Genomic DNA, 23563 nt, shown 5'->3' on the forward strand with positions numbered 1-23563 from the left:
TAAATTTACATCAAGCTTAATTAGCCATGATTTTCTTAAAATTTTTAATGATTTAATTCCAAAGATCCTATTTTTGGGAGGAAAAGAGAAAAATGTTTAATTAGAATGAGAAAAATATCTTGCGATAATCGAATATTGCACCTTTTTTGAAATCGCCATTCTACTTAAAAGACTGCTTTCTGCATTGAATATTTTGTACTTTGTGGCTCAAACGAAATAATCTTTGTTACTTAAATGGCTAAACTAGTTCGTATATACTCTTAATATGGTGTGATATTGTCCGTTTTGGATCAAGCTCGCACAGTTTTCTCAAAAAGAAATCACCATATCTGTAAGCTTCCAATCTTTTCAGCTACCAATGTGGGACTTTGTTCGTCGCACCCCCACAAATTCTGTATTGCAATGCTTGAAGTAGTCTCTGCTATTCTCATACCTCTTATGAAGAGCAATATCAGAATATGATGCCATCATTCTTTGTACTTTTATACTATCCCAATGATGCCAATTCCTGCTTTTCCCATTGTTTTCTGGAGCATCCTCTTTTTCTCCGTTTTCTTACTTCCACTGCTAAAATCATCGAAGAGTGTGGCCTAGTGGTCAACGAAGTAGTTTGAGAATCATAATATAACAAGTTCAAATTTCGACGGAAGCAAAACTAGATGATTTCTTCCTTTCTGTCCAACCGTTGGGGGACATAATTAATTACCTGATGCATGTGCTGGTGAGAGGTATTGAGTATTCCGTGAATTGGTCGAGGTGTATAAAAGTTGGTCCGAACACTATGGTAAATACTCAAATTACTCGATGTAAAATTAACACTTAGTTTTGGAAATATTGCAGATTATTAGCTGTACCTCTCTTTCTACATACGTATACATCTATATATTGTATGTATTTTTTTCTATTAATAAATATCAGATTAATATAAGATAGGCAAAGCCAGAAAATTTTATTTTGTATCTCATACAACTGATACTAGTTGTATAAGGCATTTTTTTTTTGTCTCATAATTTTGTGAACCCAGAAGTATAAGATTGGGGTCCACAAATTTATGAGACAAATTGAAACCTAATACAACTAATGTCAGTGTGACGCACACAATAAAACTTCTCGGCAAAGCCGTTGATATATAGGGTGCTTAGGAAGTCAAACACTGGTCGATAAAATTGAGTACAAGAATAAACAATTCAGACATGTTAACAACTTTCAAATAGAATACTTACAATACATGTCTAACACTCAGCGTATCCCTCCAACCACAATATTAAAAATACACGTAATCCTCTAGCACTCTTACGCTATGCGCGGGGTTCGAGAAAAGGTCCGATCACAAAAGTCTATTGTACGCAGTCTCACCCTGCATTTCTGCAAGAGGCTATTTCCACGGCTCGAACCCGTGAATACTACATTTAATTTTCTTTTTAGAAAAAAACACAACTATAACTGTCATCCAATTCTTTACTCTTTCCCTACTCCTTCAAACAAATCAAACCTCAATTCAGAGTTGAAACTAAACCAAGAACATGAAATTCCTAGTAGAAGTACAACAAGAAGAGTAAGAAAGAAAGGCTTTTTGTTTTGTTTTGTTTTGCTTTCTCAGCTCTCGTAAAAATGTCTTCAAAGAAAATTGGTAAATGCTATGGCTGCTAGAGCCTTGTACTTTTCAGCAATAATGAATAAATACTGAAAAACCTCTTAATCTTGAGTAACAAACTATATATAATCAGTTAGAAGCAGGGCTCATCTTGAGCAACAACTGCTCCAAGATCGTTTCGATCCTTCTCCGTCATCTTTTACGAGGCTTACCCTGTTAATAGATAACTCTGCCTTGTAGGAATCCGAATTCAAGACCTTTCGGCTGACATTGCTATAGATTTCACGTATGACAATCTCGAAAGCCTTATTAACGTTCGTAGAATCTAAAGCGGATGTCTCCATGAAGAATAATCCTTCTGCTTCTGCAAGCTTCGCGCCTTCTTCAATGCTAACGTCCCTAATGTTGTCCAAATCGCATTTGTTCCCTACCAGCATCTTCGCGACTGTTGTATCACAATGCGCTGCAGGTTTCATCAGATTTCAAAAGTTTAGTTATTCTTCTGCCTCAGACAAAAATAAAACATAAAAGTGAAAACGCAATAATTGAAACAATTGGTCCTACCAAAGTAGAGAGTGGTAGCTAATGAAAATCACAGCACAACAAAAGTACCTATTTACACCATAGATTTTGATTGTTTCAGGCTCGAGGGCTTGTTAAGGAAAGCGGCAAGGGCCAACGAAGGGTGGAAGTACTTATCATACTTTAGTGTACACTTAAGAACTATGCTACTATTAAGTAATTAAGGATGTAACTACTACACCGTATGAGTGCAGCTCAGGTGAACCGTGCTCAAGCAAATCTAAGATGCATTACTGTATGGAGTATCAATATTTCAACACATTTTGAAGGAAAAAAGAGGCCATGTTAATTAGTTAGGTGCGTTCGCGTTCCACTTGATTTCCACATCGGTTTTATTTTTTATTTTTCAAAAAAGTTCAAAGAACTCCGCCACACATGCCCAGCATTAATACAGTTAATTAACAAAGCTGCAAAATATATATTATAACATGAAGCAACAGTTCAAATGGTAATCACCAAATATGCAAGCACTTAGACGTCTTTTGTCAGGTGAAGAAAGCACATGTTCCTTTTAATTCAGACGCCAAGAAAAAGACGAACATCTCCAGGTATCCCGGGAACAGAAACTGGAATAACGGACAGGTAAACAACTAAACATACTAGTAAAACACCAAACTCATACCCCTATTGGGAGAATTTATCGATACACAACAATGGTAACAAAATGATTCTTATATTATGTGAACAACAAGACTAGCCCTCATCAGACACAGATGAAAGTGATACCAAAATATGCTGGAAAACCAGATCCTAGTTGCTCAGAAATGAAGACCCTGCTAACAATCTGATATAACCATCAACATTAGCCAATTACAGAAAAATAGCAATCTTTCTCACGATATCCCCTTATTAAAAAACATCCAAAACTAGCAGACTCAGACCCACATTTTTTATTTTCAGCGCAATCTCATTTCCAGTATAAACGGTACGCCTGAATCCCACATTCTCAAATACATGCCGATACCAATCAAAAGTACAAGCAATAAGCAAATCAATTTGTCATAATCTCTCAACAAAAATTAAATTATCTGTTACATTTCCAAGTCTCTTATTTCCCATGTGTAGCAGCAATATAAAACTTTAGAAAGACTAATAAAAGCTGCTTTTTAACTTTAGAAAAAAAAAAAAGCAACCCGATGCACTAAGTTCCTGCTTTACGCGGGGCCGGGAAGAGCCGGACCACAAGGGTCTATGGTACGCAGTCTTGCCATGTATTTTTGCATGAGCCTGTTTCCACAGCTCGAATTCATGACGTTCTGGTGACATGGCACATTTTACCAATTACCCAAAGATTGACACTTTCCTATATTTAGAAGCTCTCTAAATTTAATTGTTCTATTTTACCCTTAATAACATCACAAAGACCACAAGATTATAAAAATATTTTTTATATGTCAAAAAGTCTCTTCCTTTCATACTTAATCCGTCCCAATTTATATGATGCTCACTAAGCACAGTTTAAGAAAGTAAAGAATACTTTTGAATATTACAATCATAGACTAAAAATTATACAATGTATCAAAGTGCCATTTTTGGATCTTGTAGTCTCAAACATATCGTGTGAAATGTTAGAACTAAAGAGTTACTACTAAAAATAGAAGTAAGACACATAAATTGAAACAAAATTGTACGAGATAACTTACTATTAAGCTCATCAAGCCACCTAGTAACACTTTCAAAAGTACTTCTCCGACTAATATCATAAACAAGTAATGCACCAAAAGCACCACGATAATAAGCAGAAGTTACAGCTCTAAACCTTTCTTGACCAGCAGTATCCCAAATCTGAGCTTTAACTTCTTTACCATTAATTTCAAGAACTTGGGTCTGAAACTCAACTCCAATTGTTGCTTTTGAATGCAAGTTGAACTCATCTCTAGCATATCTTGATAATAAATTTGATTTTCCAACAGCTGAATCACCTATTATTACAATCTTGAAAAGGTATTCTTCAATATCATCATCTGATGAATCCATAACTGTTTGATTAGTAGAGTATACTGTAGAAATAGATCTTGTTATTTGGGGTAAAAAAAATTTTTTTTTTTTTTTGGGAGTTGATATTTTGAGATGTTCGAGAAAATGGAAGGTGGGTAAACTGAGAGAGAATTTAAGAAAGGTTTTTAATGATATGATGAGTGGACCTTATGTTATGTCTTGTGTGCAAGCAAACCTACTTCCAACCGAGAGGTCGTGAGTTCGAGTCTCCCCAAGAGCAAAGTGGTAAGTTCTTGGAGGGAAGGATGCCGGGATCTATTTGGAAACAGTCTCTCTACCCTAGGACAGGGATAAGGTCTACGTAATAAATTGCTACTTTTTGCCAACTTACGCGCCAGTTTTTCCTCTTATTAGTTTTTATTTTACATTTAAAAAGTGCATTAATCGGGGTTTGATTCACCGACAAAATTATGGGTTAGTCTTTGTTCAATTTTATATACTACTTCATCCGTCTAATTTTATGCGATTAATTTATTGGACATAAAATTTAAGGAATTATTTTTAAAATTTGTCATTTTAAAATAAGCTATAATTATTTGTATGGATTAAAATAAATGAAGACTTTAAAATTATATTATTTAAAATACAAAAATGTATTTTTTAAAATAGATTAAACAAAGTGCATCACATAAATTGGGACGAGGGAGTACATAATTGAGGTTTCTACTTGCTCAATAATCTACGTGTCTTACTTTTTATTTTTAATTTATTTAAGTAAGAATGTTAACTTTTTAATTTTAATATTATTATTTTATTCTTAATGATATTCACTTTAAGATGAGAGTGCAAAACAACAAGGTTCAAATGGTATCTGTTCCATTGATATAAACGCATTTAGTTTAAGATAATTAGATGACGACACTTGTCTTCTCAGGAATATCACATTGTTATATCTGAACAAATTAAGTTTAAACCTCATATTATATTCTCATTTAGATGATTTATAATCAAACAAGTATTTATAATATATTTTAAACTATAAATTTTAAAAACCATTAACTTTAATTTAAGCTTCATATTTGAAAGGAGCGAAAATTAAAATGCTTAAATAAATATATGAGTATACTAGGAGAGATAAGATTAGAAAATAAAAATATACGAGGCAAGATGGGAGAGACATCCATGATAGACAAGATGAGAGAAGTGAGGCTGACGTGGTTTGGGGATGTGAAGAAAATGAGCAAAGATGTTCGGTAAGGAGATGTGAGAGGTTTGCAGTGATAGGTATAAGGAGAGGTAGAAGTAACCGAAGAATAACTAGTGAGAGGTGATTAGATATAACATATCTTCAGCTCATCGAGGGCACGACTCTAGATAGGAGAGCATGAAAGCAAGTATTAAGATAGAAGGTCAATAAGTAGTCGAGCAATTTCTCTCTTTTCTATGAGAGAACGTGGTTCTAATTAAAACATCTATTCTCTCTTTTCCTTATTATTATTATTGAAAATAATTTTTTTACCTCATACAAGATAGTAGTAAAGTCTCTAATCTCATTTATAGGATCATACTTAGTACTCCCTCCGGTCCAAAATAAGTGATTTTTTGGATATTTTTACACAGATTAAGAAATTCACTTTTTTGCATTAATTAGCAATGGAATTGACCATATTAACCTTTACTATTTCACATAAACACTCCTAACACATATTCCAACACTAGTTACTCCAAGAACAATGTAGGAAAAAAATAATTAATTCATTCTTAAAATCTGAAAAAATCACTTATTTTGAACTACAAGAAAAAGGCCAAAAAATTACTTATTTTGGATCGGAGGGAGTATATTATTATTATTATTATTATTATTATTATTATTATTATTGTATCAAATAGTTTACCTCCACATGAAAAAACAAAGAAAGTAGTAATAAATTTCGTGTCCAATGAATTAAACACATAAAATGGATGAAATAATGGACTATAATTGGAAGCGTGCCCTTTCAGACACGCGCGCAAAACAAAGACATCAATAACTTACAAAGCCGAACCACCCCACCTTTCCTTTTATCAACTCCAAGCCACATCCATAGATTTATGATATCCAAATTCACCTTTTTGTACTTTCTTTTGAATCTGCATAGCAATCTTTCGTCCTTAATTAGAGATTTCGGGTTCGAATATTGAGCATATAATTATTTTTGTTAAGGATCACTTTATTCCTAATATAAGATATTCCGGCACGAATTCGAATTAAATCGAGCTCGACAGAGATATTGGATATCGAGTGAGAGACCAAAAAAAAGAAGCTATGTTTTACCTACTAATTTGTTCCCTTTCCAAGATTAAATAAGAAAATTATATACCCATTTTATATGCGCATGCTCATTTTAAGACATTTTAGAACTTCTTACTCGATTTTATTGATAACAAAATTTCTCAGAATTTTCTGACACTCTCGTGAAATTAATATTTGCGAGTATGAACACCTTCCTGTTTAAGTATCATTTAGTTACTGCAGGGATTAGAATATTAGTTGATATTTTGTTTAAGGCATATATATATATATATATCGCCTCACATTTTACTCGTGTTTCGTAGATTCCGAATGTGAAATGTATTGATTTATGTTAATTCGTGGTGTTTTTATGTGTATGAATCATCCGTCCGAAGGCAATATAGGGTGGAAGGTGCGAAATTAGGGCCAAAAAGGAGCAAAATTGAAAAAAGGTCATTTGTAGCACCACAGGTAGCATAGGGCGCTACATGTGGCCTAGTTTCCAGAACCTAAAAAATTCTAGCACCAGGGCTAGCGCCCCATGCTACCCTAGGCGCCGGGTGACGGGAAAGTATCCTACTTCGTCCGGAACAAGGTTATTTCGACCCAAGACACCCCTAACTTGTATGAAAGCAAGTCTAAACCTATTTTGGAGGGGGGCACCACTTTGAGAGGAAAACACAAACACGGAACAATCGAGAGCGAGGATCCTCAGTTTTTCTTCATCTTCTCTTCCTTTAATCTCATAGTTTATAGTTCTAGAAGTTTGGGTGCTACATGAACATTGTAGTTTGAAACTTGAATTATTCTTATTATTTTATCATATTGACTTATTTATTAAATCTTGCGCTTAATTATTTGATTGTTTGATCACCAATTGAATACTATCTACGAATATGAGATTGAACTCGGGAAAGAAAATTCCAGATTGCATATAAGATTGAGTAGAACGAGATCTTGAACCTAAGTATCGGGAACGGATTTGTGGTTATGATAGGGATATACCCAATCGCCTTTCTTGGTTATTATACAGGAATTATTAATGCGTTCTTGTTAATCCTAATTCCATAGGAATATGTGTTAAGTTAGCTTGAATAGGCGAGTAGAATTTCAGAGAATACTACGAGTAATATTAACCTTATCAATCAATAAACCAGATAAATTAATTAGACAATTTAAGTGAAAGACTCAACGGGATTGTTAGTCAACCCATAGCTCTAGAATATCGTCTCTCATTGAATTCGTGTCTTTCTCCAACTTGTTTCTTTAATTTCTTAGTTTGCTACTCTAGATTAGTTGTAGTTAGTAATCTTTAGAAAATCGCTTGAATAGATTAATTGTCTTAGTTTAATTTAGTAAATAGTTAATCACAAGTCCCTGTGGATACGTTATCTGGACTTACAATCCTATATTACTTGTCGACCGTGTATATTTGCGTATGTGTTTCGGAGCAACAAGTTTTTGGCGTTGTTCTCGGGCACTTAGAAATTAACTGTTTTTCTAGATTAGACTTTTACTTTTATCTATTCATGTTTTTAAATGTTAGTTTAGTTTAATATTTTATTATCTTTTTTTATTGCATCATCAAATGAGAATTGGTCGAATATTGGTTATTCTTATTTTGGTGATCCATGTCCTTATTGTGGAGGACCACACTTGTGACAACATTGTGAATCTCAATCTTATAAGTGAATTTTTTGTAATGTGTGTGGTTGACAAGGTGGTCATTGGCATGGTTGTCCTAATTCTTTTTACCCTTTTCTAAGCCTTTATTATGATATTTCTAATAATGTTTATGAGTTTGATAGGAGCAATGAAGTGGAGGATGTGGAATGTGTTGCCTTGTATTATGGACATGGTGAGGCAAGTAGCCAAGCAACAAGATAAAAATTAAAAGGCTATACAAAGAATTAGTGCAACAATCATGAGAATAAAGGCCGAGACAGAAGAAGTGGCTAAAAAGGGAGTTCCCACAAGAAGATAATTTTGAAGAAGCAGATATAGTGAGCCAATCTTGACTAGAGGAACAAGCTCAATAAAATTTCATGAGTTTCTCCATGATGGTCTTTCAAATATGGCAGAACAATTGATAGAAGGAAGAACTGATCTCAAGCAAGAGATAGACCAATTTGACTCGGATATCCATGACTTGCAGACTCAATTGACTAAAAAGGTTGAGGCGTCTGATGCCCACCAATAAATTGTTGTGGATACTAGCCAGCTTATGGAGCAAAAAGAGGAATTCCAGCTATTCGACCAAAATTTTGTTGATGATGCCAAGGTTGACGAAGTTTGTAAAAGTGAGGATGTTAAAAGTGAAGTGATTCTAGAGTTGAAACACATTGGACCTCATTCTAAACACTTTTTAATATTGTGTTTGATTGGTGACATGAAAATTGATCCATTCGAGCATATGTGGGAGTATATCCTCAAAGTGGAAGGAAAAGTGGTGAAACTGATGGCGTCGTACCACGACGTTAAATCAATCTCTTATTGGGAGGCAATCCAACTTTATTTTATTTTTATTTTTATTTTTGTTTATTTTTTATTGTGTTATCGTTGTAGTGTTGTTTTTATATTTTTGTAGGAGTAGAAACATTGAGTCAAAGCTAACAGGAAGTACGTAAAATCGAGTAGGCAGTTGGAACTAAGCGTGGGGTGCCAATACAAAGGATCATACCTGGAGAAGTCTGAGTATCTCGTGAGCTGCTAATACTCCAACCTTTGGCCTACCAGGGAATCTCTTTTACCTTCTTGTTATATATTATGTGCATTGAAGACATTGCACAATATTAAGTATGAGGTGAGAAGATTGTCTGGGTGATTTTCTGTGCTATCCTAACTTAATTGTAGTACTCTTTATTATTGTAGTGATTTTTGTAATTAAAAAAATAAAAATTGAGAAAAGAAAAAAATATCAAAAAAAGCTCGGAATTTTTCCGACGATGGAACTTTTGGACAATTTTCTTGAGGGATTAAAGGCCGATTAAAAAAATACTAAAAAAAAGATTTTAGTTTGGTAGGATACCTTGGTTTTTCTTTAGGCACAGGTTCTTTTTTATGGGTGTAGCTCGAACCCGATACTTTTTTTAGGAGTAGAATAGGAAGAAGTTAAGTTGCTCTGAGGTACCTATTGACGTGCTTAGTGTTGGCACATTAGGCTACAGCATGCGGTCTGTCTTCCCGTACATTTGATTTGAATTGTGATGAGTAAAATAAATAGCCTACTATGTGATGCCTTTTCTTGGTTGTTTGACTTGTATGCCACATAGTGCAATATTGCTCAAAATTTCTCAACTATATGTGCTTGCTTGACTTGAGAGGTGAACAAAATCGTCTTGATTAAGTCACGTGCAATGTGTGTGTGAGGATTTATGATCGTCTGTTTTATCCCGTGTAGTCTAGAACTTGCCCTGTGTGTTGATTGAAGCGAAATCAGTAAGTTGTGCTAGTCTAGGAGATGACGTAGGCGTTTCTTGCTTGAGCCTATAGACCTTTTCTTTGACAGTCACATTACAAGTTGCACCCCTATTTTGTTATTAATGGGAGATTGTTGAACCTTTATCTCCTAAGACACTTAGTCGCTAAAAGAAGCAAGTTTGGGAGTAGCTTTCGAGTGGAACCATGAAAGGGCCATTAAGGCGCACTAACGTTGTGAAAAAAAGGTCACTAGCCGATGAACTTTAATGTATAGAGTGTGTGTAGAAAAAAAAGAGAAAAAGAAAAAAAATTGCAAGAAAGGAAAAAAATAGTTCAAATAATATATAAAAACGCACAACTCCTAATCTTACTAATGCATGCTAGTGGGAGTATAGAAGTTCTTAATTGAAAAAAGGCAATGTTGTATATGGTTTTTGGCGAGTGAATTAGTTGAGAAGAATATGTGCTCGAATTGTGAGTGTAGTCTATTAAAGTGCTTAGGAAAGTTAGTCCATATTCCTAAATGTATCCTACATGTCCCTTAGCCTACACTATAACCTTAAAGTCCTAATTTATCCTAGATTTGGCTAGCTTAGATTAATAGAGATGTACACTCCGGGAAAGCTTATGGTACAACCACAGGATGCACATAAAATTCTTTATGAGAGTGTGCGAATTTTGTTCAATGATGTCCTTAAATTATGCTCAAAGGCATGCTTGAATGTGTGGACTATTCTATTTTCAGTCTTTTGTTTGTTGATGCGGGCACATGATCTCATGAAAGATTGTTAATGTTGTAAACTTCTCTTGTTGGGTGAGTGCGCGAGTTACGGGTAGGGGAGGACATAATACCGACCGAACCGAAAAAATTGGTCGAACCGAAAAATTCAATTTATTCGGTTTTAGGTTTCGGTTTATTCGGTCGGTTTGCGGTTTATAATTTTAAAAAATTCGATGTTCGGTTCAGTGATCGGTTTTAATAGTTCGATTTTCGGTTAAACCGAAAAACCAAATTTCGGACCTCTGCAATAAGTAGCTGACGCCTGACGGTGAGAAATCCAAAAGAAAAATGCAACTTGCCAAGGGCAATGTTTCGTACATGGGGTACAAAAATTTGATAAAAATTTTGCATTTGCTGGGAAAGAATGAAAAGTGGCGATTTCCTTTAGTTTAACTGATGAAGATGAAGACAGAGAAAGAGTAGCCATTCTTTTAATAATTTGCTAAAAAATTTAAATGTTCGTTTATTTTTGGTATATTAAATGCCCCTCGGGGTAGAGGTAAGGTCTGCGTACATATTACCCTCCCCATACCCCACTTGTAGGATTACACTGGGTTGTTGTTGTTGTTGTTGTTGTTGTTGTTGTTGTTATTTTTGGTATATTATGGAGGAATTTGCCCTTTAGCAGATAAGAATTTCGCACAAAGCTAATTTTCCGTTGGTTCCCGCTACCGTCTGGTGGCCTCCCTCATGGCCTCACACCTAAATTATCCTCCGGTCATTTTTATTTTTGGGAAATTTCATACGTTTATCAAAAAAAAATTGCTAATCTATTTGTACATAGTAATCTGTTTTCGTACACCTTAGAAGTCACATAGTAATATATTTTGGTTGTTTCGTACTATTTTTGCCATAGCTTGAAATCGAAAATCGAACCGAAGTTATTATGGTTCGGTTTTGGTTATTAAAATTACAAACCGAAAACTGAATTGATAGAACCGAAATTCTACAAAACCGAATCTAACCGACCGATGCCCACCCCTAGTTGCGGGTGCTTAGTGGTAACGAGTCGACTCTTGAGGTAGTGCGGTTATGGATAAGTTGTTTGAATTGATTGAATTGAAATGGTTATACTTAGGCATGTTTGAAACGAGAACAATGTGAAATTTGTATGTTCGTGCTTGATTGCCGGTACCGATCATAGTCAAGGGTAGAGTGTATGGTTAAAAATTAAAGGATCCTCTCTAGTTGAGATGTGTACGTTATTGGGGTGTAGTTGATAGTCTCATTGCTCGAGGACGAGCAAGGATCTAAGTGTGGGGTGTTGATATTTAGCTTAAAGTATATATATATATATATATATATATATATATATATATATATATATATATATATATATATATATATATATATATATATATTTATATGTATATCGCCTCATATTCTACTCGTGTTTCGTAGATTCCGAATGTGAAGTACATTGATTTATGCTAATTCATGGTGTTTTTATGTGTAGGAATCATCCGGGGGCAATATGGGGCAAAATGTGCGACATTAAAGCCAAAAAGGAGCAAAATTGGAAAATGACCATTTGTACCCAGTTTCTAGAACCTCAAAAATCCCAACGCCAGCGCCAACGCCCAACGCTACCCTGGGCGATGGGTGACGGAAAATGGGAAAAGTATCCTACTTCGTTCGGGACAAGGTTATTTCGACCCAAGATGCCCCCAACTCGTATGAAAGCAAGTCTAAACCTATTTTGGAGGGGGGCACCACTTTGAGAGGAAAACACAAGCATGGAACAATGGAGAGCGAGGATCCTTAGTTTTTTTCATCTTCTCTTCCTTTAATCTCATAATATATTAATTCTAGAGTTTTAGGTGCTACATGAACGTTGGAGTTTGAAGCTTGAATTATTCTCATTATTTTATCATATTGGTTTATTTATTCAATCTTGCACTTAATTATTTGATTTCTTGATCACCAATTGAATACTATTTACGAATCTAGGATTGAACTCGGGAAAGAAAAATCCAGATTGCATATAAGATTGAGTAGAGCGAGATATTGAACCTGAATATCGGAAACGGATTTGCGGTTAGGATAAGATATACCTAATCGCCTTACTTGATTATTATACAAGAATTATTAATGCGTTCTTGTTAATCCTAATTCTATAAGAATATAGGTGTTAGGTTAGCTTGAATAGGCGAGTAGTAATTTCGGAGAATACTAGAGTAATATTAACCCTGTCAACCAATAAATCAGATAAATTAATCAGACAATTTAAGTGGAAAACTCAACGGGATTGTTAGTCAACCCATAACTCTAGAATATCGTCTCTCATTGAATTCTTGTCTTTAATTTCTTAGTTTGCTACTCTAGATTAGTTGTAGATAATAATCTTTAGAAAATCGCTTGAATAAATTAATTGTCTTAGTTTAATTTAGTAAATAGGATTGTAAGTCCGGATATCATATCCACGTGGACTTGTGATTAACTAATTACTAAATTAAACTAACACAATTAATCTATTCAACTACAACTAATCTAGAGTAGCAAACTAGGAAATTAAAGGAAACAAGTCAGCAATATTAGAGACGAATTCAATGAGAGACGACATTCTAGAGCTATGGATTGACTAACAATTCCGTTGAGTCTTCCACTTAAATTGTCTAATTAATTTATTTAATTTATTGATTGACAGGGTTAATACTAATTTTAACATAAAATTTGGGATTACATTTCTCTAGTGATTGATTATGAGTTTATGAATTAGTATTGATATAAATTTTATGCCAAAGTTTAATAATGTTTATTCCATAGTTGATATAATCCTGAAAATATAATTCCTTGATAATTTTTGCGGCTAACCTAAGGACCACTAAAAGTTCACACAAGAGGAGTAGGAATAGAGTCATAAGACTGACCTATATGCTACAAAATGTGTTATTTGAATGAGAATATTCTGTCATCCACATCCTTGACAGTAATGTGTATTACTCTTCTATTTCAAATTTTAATTGCTTTACAATAAATTTTAAAACCACTACTTTTAATATTTCAAGAAAATTGAATTATCGATTTATAAATTTTTTTGTATATGAGTACTAGTGAATTTGTTATGCTTAAGTATACTTAGACGTTTAACTTAAATATATATTAGTATGTTTAATTTCTCAACAAGTGATTGACAATAAATTATCCAAAACTAGGAAAAGATAGATTAGGGGCCCACAAAGGGACCTACAAGATGACACATGGATGATCCAAAACATCTTAGAACAAATGTGTTCTCCTTCTTCACACGTCAATCTAAACCAAATCCACACACTCAAAACCATGAAAAAAACTTCCAAAATTACATAACTAACTTCAATTCCACACTCTGAAACTTCCCTTTTTCCCTCTCTGTTCAATTCTTGATTTATCATACAAAATCATAGAAACAATGCCTGCTTTTACAGCAGCCACAGTTCTTTCACAGTTTTTTACTAGTGATTCTGTTTCCACTCATCATTCTTGTTGTTTTTCAGCTAATTCAAGTCCATTACATGTGAATTTTTCACTTAGTAGTTGTTTGCTCAAAAGGGGTTGTTTGTTAAGTCCTAGAGTTTCAGTTTCTACTGGTAATGCTAAGATTGATGGAGTTGATCAACAATCTTTGGCCCCTGATGAGATCAAACAAGATCGGGTGAGACCCTTTATTCATGTTTAACTCAGTATTTTCACTTTTAATTTATTTGGTATGACAATGACATGAGCTGAGCTGAAGGAGTGAGGATTCATATAGTCGACCCCAACTTGTTTGGAACTAAGACGTAGTTGTTGTTGCTGCTTCTGGGTCTTTTTCTTGGCTGATAAGAAAATTGAGAAAATTTAAGAATCTTGAAATTGAAAAGGATTTTGAAAGTGAAGTCTTGGAACTTAGGAGTCCGGGGTAGATTGTGTATATTGTAAGCAGACCTTGCCCCTACTAAAGATGGTAGAGAAGTTGTTTCCGGAAAACCCTCGGCTTAGGAAAAGTCTTGGAACTTAGGATGAAAAATAAATTAAGCAACTCCATTCATTTTGGTAGTTAATTTGTTAAGGGCACTTACATTCAATTTTTAATTCTTTTCTCCACTGTAATGCTCATGTAAGCAATAACATTTCGTCACCCTGAGTGGATAGTTTATTATGGTTTATCCCTAAATAATGTTTGAGGAGTTTACAGTTTACTTTGTTAATGATAAAGACATCTAATGAATCAAGAAAATGGCAGAAAAGTCATAGACATAGCTGAGTGGAGAAAGACTCGAACCACAATTGGATAAGCCGGATTTAGAGTTAAGAGGAAGTGGATGTTGCGGAAGCCAAATGTATAGAGTGTGAATAAGTCACAACTACTATACCAAAATTTATGACAGCCACCAAATAATAAATAAGACAACAAAGCAACAATAAAGGGAACACCAGAATTTACGAGGTTCGGCTAATTTTGCCTACTCCTCGGACACAACCAATATTTTATTCCACTCCAAAAATACAAGTGAAATAATACTAAAGAGAGAAGATACAAATGCCTTAAACAGATGAGAAGGCAAATGAGAGGTGTGTTTCAATCCTAAACATTAGGCCTTCTTTTATAGGGGAAAAATCCCCCCCAAACTTAACTCCCAACCAATGTGGGACTTTGGCATTTTGTCAAATTCAACAAATCTCCACCTTGGCAAAATTCCACATCTTCAATTTTCTCTCAATAACAAATTTTGGTTGTGTCTTCATCTTCAATCTTCAGTGTTCAACAATGTTGATCAAATCCAAACAATGTTGAAACTTGATCGCAGTCACCACCTTTGTCAGCATATCAGCAGGATTCTCCGTAGTATGAATTTTCTTCACTGTGACTCCACCTTCTTCTATGATTTCTCGTACAAAATGATATCGAACATCAATGTGCTTCGTCCTTGCATGATAAACTTGGTTCTTCGCTAATTGAATAGCACTTTGACTATCACAAAAAATTGTGATACCTTTTTGTTCAACACCAAGCTCCTTTAGCAATCCTTGAAGCCAAATTGCCTCTTTCACAGCCTCTGTAATAGCCATGTACTCTGCCTCTGTTGTAGACAAAGCAACTGTTGACTGCAAAGTAGACTTCCAACTAACTGGTGCCTTTGCAAAAGTAAACACATAACCAGTAGTTGATCTTCGTTTGTCCAGATCACCCGCAAAATCTGAGTCACAATATCCAACTACAGACTGATTGTCTTCCTGCTCAAAAACTAACCCGACATCTACAGTATTATGAATATACCGTAGAATCCACTTCACAGCTTGCCAATGCTCCTTCCCTGGATTGTGCATATATCTGCTAATAACTCCAACAGCTTGTGAAATGTCAGGCCTTGTGCAAACCATTGCATACATCAAGCTACCAACAGCATTTGCGTATGGTACCTTTGACATATACTTTCGTTCAACTTCATCCATTGGCGACATAGTAGTACTTAGCTTAAAATGGGAAGCAAGTGGAGTACTAACTGGCTTAGTCTTGTCATCTATGCCAAAACGTTGAAGTACTCTCTTCAAATATTCCTTTTGAGATAAACAGAGTTTCTTTGAACGTCTATCTCTAATTATCTCCATGCCAAGAATTTTCTTTGCCTCACCCAAATCCTTCATCTCGAACTCCTTCTTCAGTTGAATCTTCAACTTATCAATTTCTTCCAAATTCTTGGAAGCTATCAACATATCATCAACATATAGGAGAAGATATACAAAGGAACCATCTTTAAGCTTGTGCAAATACACACAATGATCGTATTTGCTTCTCTTGTACCCTTGCCGCAACATAAACTCGTCAAATCGCTTGTACCATTGTCTAGAAGATTGTTTCAATCCGTACAACGATTTTTCAAGTTTGCACACCATATTTTCTTTTCCAGCAACTTTGAATCCTTCTGGCTGAGTCATGTAGATTTCCTCCTCCAAGTTTCCATGTAAAAACGCAGTTTTTACATCCATCTGAACTAGTTCCAAATCCAATTGTGCTACTAAAGCCAACATAATTCTAATGGAGGAATGTTTTACAACTGGAGAAAACACTTCATTGTAATCAATTCCCTCCTTTTGAGCATATCCTTTGGCCACCAATCTTGCTTTGTAGCGAACATCTACTTGGTTAGGAAATCCTTCCTTCTTTGCAAATACCCATTTGCACCCAATTGCTTTCTTTCCCTTCGGGAGATTGGCCAATCTCCATGTATGATTCTGATGAAGGGACTGTATTTCATCATTCATGGCAATCCTCCACTTATCTTCTTCTGAACTTTGGACAACGTCTTTATAAGTAGTAGGAACATCATCAGCTACAATTGAGGTTGCACAAGCAACCGTCTCTATGAGACGAACAGGTTTCGTTATTGTTCTTTTTGGCCTGCTGGTTGCTATTGATTCAAGTTGTTGTTGAGGTTCCTGAGTTGGAATCTCCTCTACTGGCTCTCCTTCTAGAGGATAATCTTCATTTGTTTCCTCCTCTGCTTCTTGTGTAGGAAAAATAAATTTTCCCTCAAACTCCACCTGCTTAGAAGCACCTTTATTTTGTTTGGTATCTTCTGTTACCTTATTTACCATAGCAGATTCATCAAAGGTAACATCCCTGCTGAATATTACTTTCTTTGTCATAGGACACCATAAGCGATATCCTTTGACTCCAGAAGTAATTCCCATAAAAATAGCCTTCTTTGCCCTTGGATCCAATTTTGACTCCGTCACATGATAATATGCAGTTGAGCCAAACACGTGCAAAGAGTTATAATCTACAGCAGGTTTTCCATACCATTTTTCAAATGGTGTCTTGCCATCAATAGCAGCAGATGGTAAGCGATTAATGAGGTGGCATGCATATGTAATTGCCTCAGCCCAAAATTCTTTGCCCAAGCCAGCATTGGACAACATACACCGTACCTTCTCCAGCAAGGTCCGGTTCATACGTTCTGCCACTCCATTTTGTTGTGGTGTATGTCTAACAGTGAAGTGTCGGACGATGCCATCATTTTCACATACCTTATTGAAATGATCATTTTTGTATTCACCTCCATTGTCTGTGCGAATACACTTGATCCTCCTGCCTGTCTGATTCTCCACCATCGTCTTCCATTTGAGAAAAATTCCCAACACTTCATCTTTGCTCTTCATTGTATACACCCATACTCTTCGGGAAAAATCATCAACAAAGGTTACAAAATAGTGCTTCCCACCCAATGAAGGTGTTTTGGAAGGACCCCAAACATCAGAGTGTACATAATCCAAAATGCCTTTAGTATTATGGATCGCTGTACCAAATTTAACCCTTGTCTGTTTCCCTTTGACACAATGCTCACAAAACTCCAAGTTGCAAGCCTTTACTCCTTTTAACAATCCTTGATCTGATAGAGTTTTCAAGGATTTTCCTCCAGCATGTCCCAAGCGCATGTGCCATAGCTTGGTTGCTTCTGCCTCTTTGTCGTCACTGGATGTCACTGTCGCTGTCCCAATAACTGTACTGCCACGATAGCGGTACATATTATTATTCTTCCGATTAGCCTTCATTACCACTAGTGCACCGGAGCATACTCTCATCACTCCATTTTCTGCAATGATTTTGAACCCTTTTGATTCCAGGGCTCCCACAGAGATGAGATTCTTCTTCAAATCCGGTACATATCGAACATCTGTCAATGTTCTGATCATTCCATCATGGTTCCTTAATCGTATTGAACCAATGCCATATGAGGTAAGAGGGCTGTTATCCGCTGTGTGGATGACTCCATATTCTCCTTCTTGAAATTCCACAAACCAGTCCCTGTTGGGACACATATGATGGCTACAAGCCGAGTCCATCAACCATATGTCTGATGATGTTAATGACTCTGTTGTAACTAATGAGAAGTCTGAATCATCACAATCAGCTACATTTGAATCCATAATGGCCTTTCCATTATTATATTTGGCCTTATTCTTCAACTTCGGACAGTCTTTCTTCCAGTGCCCTTTTTCTCGACAAAAGGCACATTCATCTTTGCTGGGTCTGGATCTTGACTTGGATCTTCCCTTCTTTGTCCTCGTTTGATTTTGAGGACGACCCCTCACAAATAGTGCTTCTCCTTCTCCGCCCTTCTGTTTTTCTCGCTTTCTTTGTTCATAGCTGTACAAAGCCGAACAAACTTCTCTGAGAGAAACTTCGTCATTTCCATGGAGTAGAGTAGTTTCAAGGTGCTCGTACTCATCAGGAAGTGACGCCAACAACATCAAGGCCAAGTCACCATCATCATAAGTTGTATCCATATTTTGCAAATCTGTAACCAACTTATTGAAACTGGTGATATGTTCATTCATCGTGGTACCAGGAACATAGGTGAAGTGAAACAATCTCTTCTTCATGTACAATTTATTTTGACTGTTTTTCTTCAAAAATTTATCCTCCAGTGCTTTCCATAATCTACTTGCAGAAGTTTCCTTTGTGTATGGATATTTCTGCTCTCTAGCAAGGTAGGATCGAATGGTACCGCAAGCAACACGGTTGAGAATCTTCCAATCTTCTTCTCCAATAACATCTGGTTTCTTTTCTTCAATGGCCAGATCTAGCCCTTGTTGAAAAAGGACATCTAGAACCTCGCCTTGCCACATCCCAAAATGCCCGGACCCGTCAAAAATTTCTACCGCAAATTTCGCATTTGACACAATTCTTGTCATAAGCGAAGATGCCAATGATGACGTATTGTTGACACTTGATGTAGATTCTTCTTGTTTATTATCTCCCATATTTGACACAAATATTATTTAATAGCTGACGACACAAATCAAGATTATTTCCTTTCTGATGTAGAAGATCAGACTAAGCTGCAACTACAGAGCATACTCAGACAGAACCTTGACACAGTTACCAAGATAAATCTTTTCTGATGTGGAAGATCAGACTATGCTGCAACCACAGAGCATACTTAGACAGTACCTTGGCTCTGATACCAATTGTTGCGGAAGCCAAATGTATAGAGTGTGAATAAGTCACAACTACTATACCAAAATTTATGACAGCCACCAAATAATAAATAAGACAACAAAGCAACAATAAAGGGAACACCAGAATTTACGAGGTTCGGCTAATTTTGCCTACTCCTCGGACACAACCAATATTTTATTCCACTCCAAAAATACAAGTGAAATAATACTAAAGAGAGAAGATACAAATGCCTTAAACAGATGAGAAGGCAAATGAGAGGTGTGTATAAAACCTAAACATTAAGCCTTCTTTTATAGGGGGAAAATCCCCCCAACTTTTGTTTTCCCACCGATGTGGGACAAACATTTTGTCAAATTCAACAGTGGAGTTAAGTGGTTAAAAGTCCCAGCTTTATCATGGTTCAGATAAGTTTTTGTTGGTTAAGCGCTTGAGCTATCCAAGTAGTGTTGTTTACGACATGATTATGTCCATTGGCCACAATACCCTATTGCTTATGCAACAGTCAAGTGAGATCCTGATATATGCCGTATACATAATGAATATATTTGAAAGATTTTAATTGGATTTCTTTTCGTTTGTTGACTGAGTTGATTCAATGCTTTACATTACCTTGTTCTATACTCCCATTAGATTATTGTGGTTTGAAGTGTATGTAATGTAGTTCTCCTTTACTACAAAGAATTAGAAGTCTGCTGATTGGAAAGCAGCAAAGACATACCGTGAGAGGGGACAGATATATGAGGGCAAGGTTGAAGGCTTCAATGGTGGTGGTTTGTTGATTCGATTTTATTCTCTTGTGGGTTTTCTACCCTTTCCGCAGATGAGCCCTTATTACTCTTGTAAAGGTACTACTTTCAACCTTGATAATCGTTTTAAAATGTTTGGCATCTTCAATTGTATGTCATTTTCAAGGGAATCATAAGCTTAGGAGAACATTTTATCTTCTAGTCAAGATTTAATTCCTAAAGTTTTGTTTATCTTACTTATTTCCCTTACTTTGTAGAACCACAAAAGACCATTCAAGAGATAGCAAGAGACTTGACCGGTTCTGTCCTCTCCGTGAAGGTACTAATGTTAACCACTTAAATACTATTCTTGAGCTTCTTCTCATCTAAAGCATGCTCATTGCCCTTGTAAAATATCCCTCGGTTTGAACTTAATGCATCTTGAAGATTTGGAACTTAGAATTTAGATGCCACATTATAATCTCTAGTGCTTAAGGTTTGCAGAATTTTGCAAAGTTCCAAGAAGCTAATATTTCCTTTTCGTGAATCTCACATAGGATAGCTACTTGTAACTTGCACAGTTGCCTAAGTTCAAGCATGATGTAAAAATGGAACCTTTTTCACAGTTAAACTTACTGTGCCATGATTCTTTTGCTGTTTCTGGATCCATTCATAATCCATTTCGATAACGTAGTTCTTTCCTTCCATTAGTCATAGTATTTAAGAAAATCTTGTTGTGTTCTTGGAGTTAGTTTCTTTATCTTGACTTTCCTTTACGATTCAAATATCAGTTAACCTTTAGTCTGCTGTCAGGTAATCCAAGCTGATGAGGACAAAAGAAGGTTGATATTCTCTGAAAAGGACGCTAGCTGGTTGAAGTTTTCTAATCAAATTAATGTAGGTGACATTTTCCAAGCGAGGGTCGGTTCAGTAGAGGATTATGGTGCTTTTGTTCATCTGCGCTTCCCAGATGGTACTTTTTCATAAGAGACAGACTTCCCGTCTGGATACATTTTAAGCCTGACTATTCCGGTACTTATGTCAATCTTCGAATCAACTAGGAGTAATTCTTATCTACTATGTGATGCAGGATCATATCACCTTACCGGGCTTGTCCACGTCTCGGAAGTTTCTTGGGATTTAGTTCATGATGTGAGAGACATCCTTACAGAAGGTGATGATGTGAGGGTCAAAATCATAAATATAGACAGGTATTTTATCATGATGATGCTTACGTAGGTGTGTCGTCTAGTACTGCTAGCAAACGTTTTCTTTAAACAATATCGCCTGCTGAGATAGAACTTGATAGGCTGAGATGTGTACCGCGTCTGCCATATGATTGAATTCGAAGGCAGTGATTGATTTTAATTCCTTTATTTTCTCGCCCGGTCTCTTTCAATTTCACAATACATGAACACATTGCAGAGAAAAATCTAGGATTACTTTGTCAATTAAACAGTTGGAGGAAGATCCATTGCTGGAAACTCTGGACAAAGTAATTCATAAGGTGAGATGTGCAAATGATAGAATTTTGGTGTCGCCTCCTTCTTGAAATCTAAATTTTTTCTCTAGCTGCGTAATACTGTTACTGATGAATTACAACACTTTGCAGGAAGCATCCGTCGACACTAATTCCTTGGATTCAGATGGTAACTTTGTTATTGAGCCTCTTCCCGGGCTTGAAACAATAATTGAAGAACTAATGCAAGAAGATGGGTATGATTGAAGTTCAATTCTTGGCATTAAGTCTTTCATTAGGCTATTATATGAAGATGTTATTAGACCTATTTGCTTGAATGGTTTTCTGTTCATAAATCTATTACAAATTGTCTCCTTTTGTGCTCGAATGTCTTGGTAAGTATTTGTCCATCTTCCGTAGTGAGGTTATGACTGATTAATTCATCATTTGAAAATAATATTTAGAGACCTAGAGATAAAATAGAAAACTTCACCTCCATTGCTACGACGTGAATCCTTGTAAGTGCTCGTGCCATGTTATGAAAATTGAAGATTAATCCATAAGCGATACCACTTCTCATTAAGACCATAATATGGTCCCTTGACATTACCACTATAAACAAAGCCTGGTGGTCTAAGTTGGACGAGGACTTGACATAAACGATCATTTGGTAACATCAGATCTGATGTTTAGAACTTGAACACTACGGCTTCATCATTTCTCCAAACAATCATAGATGTAAATCTCTTATCCCGTAGGAGTAACTCTCAGGAAGCTTCGTTAAAAACATCTCTTTGATTAAATTGGTCTATATTTGATTCTTCATTCGTTCACTTCCTTGTATATATACCATTATCTGCACTAATTTAGCACATCAAATAATTATACACGACAGTTTTCTGGTTAATTCACTTGATTATTGAAGCAAATCTGACAAAGTTGTGTTTTTGTTCAATAGCATATATGATGTGACAATTACTCGACAAGGATTTGAGAAGCGAGTCGTTTCACAGGATTTACAGCTTTGGTTGTCGAATGTAAGTTGTGTCAAACATAAACCATATGTGACTCACAGTATTTATGCACAATAGATGTCCAATCTTCTCTGTTATGGCATCTGACAGGCACCAGCTTCTGGAGATCAGTTTACTCTACTTGCTCGGGCTGGAAGACAGGTATCATCTTTCACCTCATGCATTCCCCCTTCTACAACCCACACCGCCTTTTTCAATCTAAACCGATTGTTTATGTGATCAGGTGCAAGAAATACAACTGACAACATCACTTAATCAAGAAGGAATTAAAAGGGCTTTGCAACGGGTCCTAGAACGTGTACCATGAGTCGTATCTAAGAGCTCCAGGATTACAGCAAAACATGTAAACCGCAATATATAAAGTTAACGGGAGAAGCACACACAGTTCGTTATTTCAAGTTGTCCGGGAATTGTACAGAACAGTACTTCAAGAAGATGTACAAAACAACACTTATGGAATCACATTTTTCAGATATAGTTCTTAAAACCTAAAGGACCTACGATCTGCCCCCTGCGATTTGTGTTAATAGACATGATAACATGAACTCATACAATTTCTTGATACATTGCTACCCATGTTAAACTTGGTTCTTTTTTCTGCACTTCTTCTTGTTTCCAGAATTTGCTACTGTTTTGTTAATCTTCAATTTGCTAAAGGTTGAGACCTCTCATTATGCTCTACATTGCATAATAATCTCCAGACTTATTTTCTCTACATCACATCTTATTTCTCTGTTATGTTATCTATTGTTTTAAACCACTTTTAATGTTTTTGCTTATACTACTCCCTCGGGTAGGGGTAAAGTGTGCGTACTCGTTATCCTCTCCAGAC

General features: G+C 35.7%; 2 protein-coding genes across 2 annotated transcripts; one reads left to right on the forward strand and one right to left on the reverse strand.

The window, feature by feature from the left end:
* Positions 1 to 1419: 1419 nt before the first annotated feature.
* LOC104217134 (ras-related protein RABA5c-like) lies at positions 1420 to 4265 on the reverse strand. Its single transcript, XM_009767289.2, has 2 exons — positions 3820 to 4265; positions 1420 to 2057 (listed from the first exon to the last, which is right to left on the reverse strand). The coding sequence occupies exons 1-2, from the start codon at positions 4151 to 4153 to the stop codon at positions 1741 to 1743; spliced, it is 651 nt and encodes a 216-aa protein (XP_009765591.1). The 5' UTR covers positions 4154 to 4265; the 3' UTR covers positions 1420 to 1740.
* Positions 4266 to 13859: 9594 nt separating this feature from the next.
* Positions 13860 to 23333, forward strand: LOC104214129 (uncharacterized). The gene is made up of 10 exons (XM_070147929.1): positions 13860 to 14221; positions 20199 to 20358; positions 20517 to 20578; positions 21052 to 21211; positions 21329 to 21449; positions 21664 to 21745; positions 21851 to 21954; positions 22656 to 22734; positions 22822 to 22872; positions 22955 to 23333. Exons 1-10 carry the CDS (start codon positions 13979 to 13981, stop codon positions 23036 to 23038), a joined length of 1146 nt encoding a protein of 381 aa, XP_070004030.1. The 5' UTR covers positions 13860 to 13978; the 3' UTR covers positions 23039 to 23333.
* The last annotated feature ends 230 nt before the right edge of the window (positions 23334 to 23563 follow it).

Source organism: Nicotiana sylvestris, chromosome 1 (assembly GCF_000393655.2).
Source record: "Nicotiana sylvestris chromosome 1, ASM39365v2, whole genome shotgun sequence".
Classification (NCBI taxonomy): domain Eukaryota; kingdom Viridiplantae; phylum Streptophyta; class Magnoliopsida; order Solanales; family Solanaceae; genus Nicotiana; species Nicotiana sylvestris.